Raw genomic sequence first — 9,199 nt, 5'->3', positions numbered from 1 at the left:
TCACCTCAGGGAGGATTCCAGTTCACTTCCTGGGCTTAAAAGGCTAAGGGGTAGATTTTCAAAGGGTTACGCTCATAAGATATGCACGTAACCCCCGAAAACCTACCCCTGCGCGTGCTGAGCTTATTTTTCATAGGCTTGGCAGCGTGCGCAAGCCCCGGGACACGCATATGTCCTGGGGCTTCAAAAAAGGGGCAGTCCGGGGCATGTCCGGGGCATGGCGGCAGTCCGGGGGTGGTCCGGGGGTGTGACCGAGTGCCCCGACACAGCGGCCTGTCGGGGACTTGCATGTAGGAAGCCAGCTAGCGCGCACAAATGTACCCTCTGAGCGTAATATTAAAAATCTGCCCCTAAGCCTTCCCCCCATAGAAAGAACCCATTCCTTGGAATAAAGGAAAATTGGGGAGATAGCAGTAGAAGATAACTCTGATAGAAATTCTTTTGTGTGCCCTTGGAATACAAAAAAAAAAAAAATCCATGAAAAAAGGGTTACACCAATAAGTCCCAACCAGCCCACCTGCCCCCGAACTAATGACACCTGTCCATTTCATTAATTACTTTCCTCGTCAGTGTGACACAGTGCAGCATACTCAAGTTCATAAACAGGTCAGCAATAGAAGTTACATATCATTCTTCCTCCACGTCTTGTACTTTTAGCTATTTATAGATGAATGCAGAAGACTCTCATATTGTCTGGAGTCCCTTGGCGTCACTAGAGAATTGCAGATTGTTGGTGCTGTTTCTCTTACTTTCACGTTTACACGGGGTAAATTGCCTCCTAAGTCCTGGTTGAGAAACAGAAGCAGGCTGTGGATGTAGCTCCTTCTTCCACAATCCAGGATACTTAGAGGGCAATTTCGAAAGGCATTTACTTCGGTAAAGTGGTATTTGCCCAGGCAGTTTGGCCTAGCTGAAAATTGTCCTCAGAGTGGTTAAAAGTAAGTCCAGGCTTCCAAAGCACATGTTCTTTTAGCCAGGTAAAAAAAAGGAAATATCCCTGAGGCTTGCTCATGTTGGGGAAGTAAACAGCTCTTCTGCATTCACATTTTCAAATGCATGCATACTCTTTTACGCTCAGGACCAGTTATTAAGCATCTCTTATGTCAATTGTTTTGCATTATTTGATATAATTCTGTACTTTCATCAAGAATATTATTCCTGATAGAACATGGTTCTGCTTTATGACCTATCAACTCGAGACATCTCCTTCAGGTCCTTGAGCTACTCTAGCTGAAGCTCATGTTCTTCTCCTTAGGGCTGTTGGTTTTCTGGGCTTTTAAGTGTGGCTTTAGAAAAAAATCATTTGTCAAATGCATTCACTCTACTTCTTGAGTGCATGTGAGGCCAGCTTAATAGATTCTGCCAAAAACTGAATGAAGGAGCCAGCCGGTGTCACCTCGCTCAAGAATCCAGTCTTCCATACTTTACACAAATCAACAGGAAATAGTGGAGCCTCCTCAATAGCTACAGACCTGGCAGGACAGACAACATAACATTGTTGTTATGTTGTCTGTCCCTCATTGTCTGTCCCTCATTGTCTGTCTCTCATTGTTCCTTGTAATAATGTTAATGTTAATGTTCATTGGTTGATTGTTATTGTTCAATGTTCTATGTAAAAAACCCCGGTCTAACCTCCCAGACCAGGGCAACCTTTTTATTACATGTAAACCGGATTGATTTGTATTGCATACAGGAATTCCGGTATATAAAAATTAAAAATAAATAAAATAAAAATAACACTGCTGAACTACTCTAGCTAATGGTCATTCCCCTCAACTTGGACAATGGCATCCCGGTTGAGGAGTTCTTTGGTTCTAGCCCTGTCCATATCAATGGCTTCTCCATGTGCCTTGCAGGATGCCTGTAGATTTTTCTTTCACACTCTCCTTCATAGGGAAGAAAGGGTGCATTTTTCTGTCTGCTTCCCCATTCCCCATTTTGGATCCAATCATATTTGGTCTTACTTCAAGGATGCTTGTGGGATTTTTCTTTTTTTAATGTTTGCGAGATATGGGTTTTTTTTCCCTTTTTAAATCTGAAAAGTGATTTATAAATTGTGTTAAATAAATACATAAATAAATATATATAGCAATACCCAACCAAAAGATGCATAAATATATTCAGATCAATGGTAGCCAGAAGTAATGCACCTGGCTTGTTTCAGTCTTTCCCTATATTCTCAAGTGTAACTGGAAAATCAGCCAAAGCCTTCATAAAATTGTTTATTTGAGATGGACTTCCACAAGAGTTAACTGACTAAAAATGTTGACTTCCTGCTTATGGCTTTTTTCAGGGCCACATTTAACTCTTTGCTTCTCAAACTATAAATAAGAGGGTTTAACAATGGGAGAGATACTATGTATATTGCGGTAGGCAGCTTGCTTGATTTCACAGTGTTTTCTGTCCCAAGTTGCATATACACTCCTATCATAGTCCCATATAAGAGAATGATGACTGTCAGGTGGGAGGAGCAGGTAGAGAAAGCCTTGCTCTTCCCCTCTGCAGAACGGATTTTCAGAATGGTGGAGATGATAAACACGTAGGATGTCAGGGTGAGGAGAAAAGGGGTGAAGCCTGAAAACACCGATGCTACAAATGTCATAGGTTGAATGACAGATGTGTCTGAGCAGGAAAGCTTTAGAACTGCCGTGAAGTCACAGAAGAAGTGACTGATGACATTGGAGTCACAGAAAGAAAACCGGGATGTAACAACTGTGTGTGGGATTATTTCTAGGAAACCTGTTACCCATGAGACGGCTGCCAGAAAAGCACAGACTCTTTTATTCATGACGATGGCGTAACGCAGGGGGTTGCATATCGCAACATAACGATCATAAGCCATGGCGGTTAGTATCAGAAATTCTACTTCAACAAAGGCTAAAAATGAATACATCTGTAGAATACATTCACCGAATGATATGGTATTACCATGTGTCAGAAGGATTGCCAGTAATTTTGGAACAGTGACTGTCAGGGAAGAGATGTCTAGAATAGATAAGTTGGCCAAGAAGAAATACATGGGGGTGTGCAGGTGTGGATCGGCGCATACTATGCAGATAACGAGGAGGTTCCCCAGCACGGCCATCAGGTAGAGGAGTGAGAAGAGAGCGAAGAGATGGAGCTGCAGCTCTGGGAACTCCGAGAACCCCAGAATCAGGAATTCTGTCACATTGGTGTGATTTCCCGTGGCCCTTTTTTCATGCTCCATGGTGTGCTAAGAGAAGAAAGAAAAGAGAGAATGCAAGAAAATCAAGAAGAAACTCCGTGAGAGTAAGAAAGTTGTATTAAAAGGAACCGGAACGGAGTCACAAGTGATGTTCTTTCTAAACTGCACGAGGAAATGCTGATAGCATTCTTCCCACCAGGCCGTGCTGCAACTATTTCATGGTTTGAACTGCACAGGGAGCCACAGTCTGCGAAAATTGCAAACTCTGTATAGTTCAAGCTGAGGAACAGCCGAAGAATATCTGATGGGGAGAAAGATGTTGATCCCCTCCCTCCCCGGTGCAGCACACTGACATGGTTAACACAGCCATTTCTTAATACAATTGTAGGGGCACACACATAGTCATACAACAGCATATCACACCATTATGCTCTATGATAGGTAGACAGCTATATTTATATAGGTCCAGAAGTCATAGGCACACATACAGACATGAACAAAGTTCTGTAATCTAAACCTCACCAATGAACCACAAGTGGTAGAAATTAAAAGAAGAAGAATGCAAAAGATCTACCGATATCTGAACTGTAATTTATGGAAGCAGATTTCAACACAATTAATGATATAAGATATAGGCCCAGTGTAGCTATTAAACCAGCACAAAGATCATAATCATTGGTCTCTATAGTGTGATAGAAAATGTCTTGATTATAGTTAATTTTTTTAAGGCAGTGACATGAGCTTTCGAGCTCTCATAAGCTCATGCCTCAAAAAATTGGTTAGTCTATAAGGTGCCTCACCTCTTTTAATTTTTGCTTCACCAGACTAACATGGCTACTCCTCTGAAGGTTAATTCAGTGAAAAAAATCTTCAAAATTGAAATCCTGGGTACTTATTACAAGATGTTGCATCCAATCATGTATCTGTCTGACACAATCCCATGCTTCGAACAATTATTCTGTTTCAAGGAAGCAGTGGCAATAACCCTGAGGCAGGATATTTGTCTGAAACATGGAATAGTGCTGGGTAGATAACAAGTCTGGAATCAGCAACACATGATAAGTACCAAGATTCCTATTTTGAAGATTTTTCACTGCATTAAGAAAATTAAGATATTTTATAAACAATGATCATAATGGTGGTGCTGATTTTCTTGCTACACTGGGCACCTATAACCAAGTCATTGTATGAAGATCTCTGCATCATTAGATGTGCCAAAATCTGCTTCCATAAGTTACAGTATGAATATTGGTAGTTCTTTTGGATATTTCTATATTCCAAAGTTACATAATACATAATTGCACAGTTTCACAAACATACAGTCAAGGTTAACATAGTCACATAGTTACAGATTCAGAGTCACTTTGTCATATATAATAACACGGTGACATTATTTACAGTTCTATATTTTATTTTATTGTTTTTTACTTATGATAGTTTCTGAAGTTATTTTTTTGTTCTGTGCATGGTCTGAGCTTGGACCATTCCATCAATGACCTGATGATGAGGATACTGCAGGGGAAACTCAGAAGGAGATGCAAGGGAGCAGGAGCACCCACTATTGGGTGTAAAACAGTGAATGTCAAACTAATCTGGATAAAACTGTACATTTCCCCTTTAATAAAAGCAAGGAAACTGATCTGGAATAACACAACTATACAAAGAAAAATTGTATGCTTAATATTCATGAAACCAAAAAGCATGACTAGAACCATAATAATTTAAATAGCATTTCTCAACTACTCCAAAAACCTAAAACTATTAATAAAACCCACAATCATTTAAAAAAAAAAAAAAAATTATAGCCAATATGGCCACCTTTAGGAAAAAATGCCTTCTTTAGAGGACCACTTGCTCAAAATAGCTCAAAATGCAAGCAATTTTAATAGAACAAGAAAAATTGAATATATAATGATCAGTAAATGAAAAAGTCGTAGTCTATATGGGAACTTATTGTCGCTCAACCTCTCTGTAGTTCGCTCTGTTGTTGCCGCCACTGATACAGGGAACAGGCACTGGTTGGGCAAGCACATCATCAGGACCGTCATCTGCTTCTAGCATCTACTTGTGGCATTGCGAGACACTGCCAGTGGATCTTCTCATACTGAAATCAAAAGTAAGAAAAACCTTAGGGGCATGTTGGATCAACTTCCACATAAGCTCACAGGAATGCATTCTGCATGTAATGCACCTCCGTTGCACAGATGCCAATCTAATGTTCTAGCACAGGGCAATTGGTAAACATAACAGAGATCAGAAGACTAGAAATATTGTCCCAAAATTTCAATTTAAGATATATAGTCTGTAATGAGGGATACAGATAATCAGACAGTTACCCCAATTCTGCACAGCATTGGCACTGGAGATGTCACTCCCCATGCTATCCCTCTGCTCTTCTGTTATCTCTTTCTGTCCGGTCTTTTGTAAGGGTGTCGTCACTGAATCTTCTCCTGGAACAAATATAAATGATTATCTTCTAGCAACAATGCAATGTAAACCAAATCAACATTTCAAATATGATGTTCCCTGTTAAAGAGGCTGATTTTTTGCTAAAAGAGTTCTGGGTGAGCATGTCAAACCTGGATAGCAATTTTCAAAACTACTAAAACTGTAAAGTGGATCAGGAGTGCAGAAGTATATTTTTAAAGAAGAAATATTATGCAGATAGAAAACACCCAGGTCTAAGCCTAATACATGTAAAGCACAAATGCAGCACAGACAGCAGCAGAGCGGATATTCCTCAGAGCCCCATGCAGGCATCGCACTGATAGACCTAAAACATGAATGCAGCACGGACAGCTGAAGTTTGATATTCTGGTAAGGTTGCACACGTATGCGTGCATGTGCATGAGTTTACCTGGGCTGAGCTAGGGCATTCCTGGGGGTGCATTTACAGTATATGTGCTTTCTTTTTGCATTTTCAGAAGCATGTGGAATAAAATTTCAAGGCAATTCTGCACACATATAATAGCAAGTGTAACTGTACTTGTGGTGGGATCATTTTAAAAGCAGATTTATGCATATAAGTTCACTTTGCAAATTGGACCAACTTAGGTGCATATTTGCCAGCTAACCTATCCGGGCTGTCATAAAAATACCCTCATACTGTTCTGCCAAAAGTGTATTCTGATGCAACAAAGCAATGCAAGAGAGCCAAGTGGAAAATGAAGACTCACGGAGGGTAATTTTCAAAGATACTTCAAAGGATAGAACCGTGTTTTAGCTCCAGAAATGGCCTTTTATGAAGCTGGCCTCCCGATACACAGGAAACCTTACCTGTGAATGTCATGTTTACGTGAACAGAGGTTGTTGTGGAGGCAAAGCCTGGAAGGGGTTGGGATTTTGGCGCATACTTTTGGATTTTAAGAAGTGTGTGTGAGTTTCCATGAAAAGTCCGTGCAGATGACATGTTTTAACTGGTAGAACTCATGTGCGTGGGTTTGTTGGGATGATTATCAACACGGACTTTGCTGCACATGCTCACAGTAAGTTTCTGCTTTGAACAACGGCATAACTTGGATGCAAATTTGCTGACATTTTTAGGCGTGGTTTTACAAAGTGGGTAAAAAAGGTCAGGAAATATTTAAAAATATAAATAGAATAATTTATAGCCAACACTCCTGATACAAAATGAAGCGTTTCCCACAATGGTTGGGTGGATACTCCAGGGACATATTCAGGTGATCCCGTGGTGGGTATTTAAACTTATTACTTCTATAAAATCATACTACAGAACTATAAAATATAACATTTTAGGTCATCTGTTAACAATTTGGTTTCTCAGTGCATTGTTACCTGATTTTTGGTTTCTTTTTCAGCAAATGCATCCACTCAACCACTTGTGAGCATGTGAGCACCAGCCTCACAGAGCTGCAAAACTTGGCAAAGGATTCCCCTGTGTCATTAAGCACAAGAAACTGCCCTTCTATACTCCTGTATGAGTCATGAGGTAACAGCACTCCTGCCTCAGTAGCTACAGGACAGAGGGTCCTGAAAACACAGCCAACCCTAAGTTGTATGATTCTGTCACACTGGCAGTACTAAAAAGGTTTCAGAGCCTGGTAGACTCAAATTTTTCTGTGACCTTTGCTTGTCATGGTCTCACTTCATGGATCGACTTTAAAATACATTGTAGTTCAGGCAATGGGATATTTGAGCATCATTTTAAAATAGACACTGACCACAATATAGCAATTAGGAAGGACTTTTCTCCCCAAGTTTTTCTGAGCGTTCTTTTATTATCTATAAATCTGGTTGGCAGGATTAAATTTTGTGAGGTTTTAAATCATTGCCAGAACCATGAGTAGCTTTTCCTTCCCCTTGGTTTTTATGGACTGCTGACGTATGCTGATGTTCCGTTGATCGATTGCCGAATCAGCAGTGAGTCATTTTGAATCACCCTTTAGATATTGCTGCTCTCTACCAGGACTACTTTTGGATCCAAAATTCAAAGCTGCCTGCTGAAGTAATTTAGCTGGATATGGCTTATCTGGCTAAGTTACAAGTGGCTTTGCTGCTGAATATCTCTTTACAAGTCGCTACTTAGACGGATAGCAAGTTATATCTGGCTAAGTTAAACCTACTCATTGGCAGGTATAATTTACCCACATAACTTATCCGGTTAAAACTAAATATCAGTACTTAGCTGGATAAGTTATCCAGCTAAGTAGTGCTACCCAGATATGCCCACTGCTTGCCCACTATTAAGCCGGCTAAGAGATAGCTAGGTAAGTGACTTATCCAGCTATTTAGCGGCCATTGATATAAGTCCTACTTATCCAGCTGTAGCTTGCTGAATGCGCTTTTAATATCGGGCCCCTAATGTTTACTGGATTTATAGGGTTCAAAGGGTGGAAACCTAAAAGGCTCCATTTATGTCTGAAGCTAAGGCAAAACAGAGTTCAGAAAAGATCCACTTAGAGCAGATGATCCTGATTTTAGGATTACAGTTGTTGCAGCGAATAACATTAAGAGCACATTTAGAATAAAATCATTTGCAAATTGTATTTTGAATTCACTATATTGGAGATCATTAGTATAGATTCTAATCTGAAGTAAAGAAAGGTTTCTTCCCATCACTTACTTTCTTGGCCACTGGCTTCTGTCTCTCTGGCATGGTGCTTGATATGCTAGGAGTATTTATATTGGTTTATTTATTTATTTGATTTATACTCCACCTTTCAAGCATTTCAAAGCTGATTACATTCAGGCATTGTAGGTTCCTTTGGGATATGATCCCTGGATGCACAGACCTTGTTGTTTGTCTTCTGAATCTTAAGAATAATATTTTACACAGAACACCCATAGAGGTTTCCCTGTTCTACAGAACTGTGTTTTTCTGAGTGCTTGGTGGTATATTGTTATCATTTGTATTTCTTCAGTAATGTCTCAGGTTTATGTTGGTGTTGTCTCTTTATTCCTGTTTATGTATTTTTGGGTTCTGGAAAATGTCTTGAATACTATTGGGATCCCTTCCATGTTGTGTATTTTGAAATAAAACAAGAAATAGTTGCTTTATAAATACATAACATAGTAACGTAGTATTGTTGGCAGAAAAAGACCAAATGGCCCATCCAGTCTGCCCAGCAAGCTTCCCATGGCAGCAACTGCTAATCCATGCAGGTTACCCCCAAGTGTCCACCAGTAACTGTCGCTCCATTCAGGTAACCCCCATACCTTATGATAAAGAATAGTATACTTACTATCAATACCAAACAATTATCAAACCCATAACAAAATTACTGCAACATTTTTACAGGGTGAGCAGCCTTCCTGATAATCCAGACAGTGCTGCTTGAATGTTCGTTGCTTTTGGACTTGGCCGTAGATGCGTTATCCCCAATGTTAGCATTTTAGTAGCACAGGATGTAAAAGATGGATCCAATGCACTTTTTTTTTCTACCCCACCATCATCAAAGTGGAGAGCGATGTTGCAGTTGTGTTTAAGACATCAAAGTTAATTGGTTAATGGTAGCATTCACCCATGCCTTCTGCTTAAGGGTACTAACTGCTGTTCTGTGCAGTTTACCTTGG

General features: G+C 40.0%; 1 protein-coding gene across 1 annotated transcript; it reads right to left on the bottom strand.

The window, feature by feature from the left end:
* Nucleotides 1-2,248: 2,248 nt before the first annotated feature.
* On the bottom strand, nt 2,249-3,208 carry LOC115077390 (olfactory receptor 5V1-like). Its single transcript, XM_029579679.1, has one exon. It carries the CDS (start codon nt 3,206-3,208, stop codon nt 2,249-2,251), a length of 960 nt encoding a protein of 319 aa, XP_029435539.1.
* Between the last annotated feature and the right edge of the window lie 5,991 nt (nt 3,209-9,199).

This window comes from Rhinatrema bivittatum, chromosome 16 (assembly GCF_901001135.1).
Source record: "Rhinatrema bivittatum chromosome 16, aRhiBiv1.1, whole genome shotgun sequence".
Taxonomy (NCBI): Eukaryota; Metazoa; Chordata; class Amphibia; order Gymnophiona; family Rhinatrematidae; genus Rhinatrema; species Rhinatrema bivittatum.
This window is presented reverse-complemented; position numbering and strand designations above follow the sequence as displayed.

Bases quoted from the DNA above. Each gene is read 5' to 3' on its own strand.
- LOC115077390 (XM_029579679.1), bottom strand. From the start codon at position 3,208: ATGGAGCATGAAAAAAGGGCCACGGGAAATCACACCAATGTGACAGAA.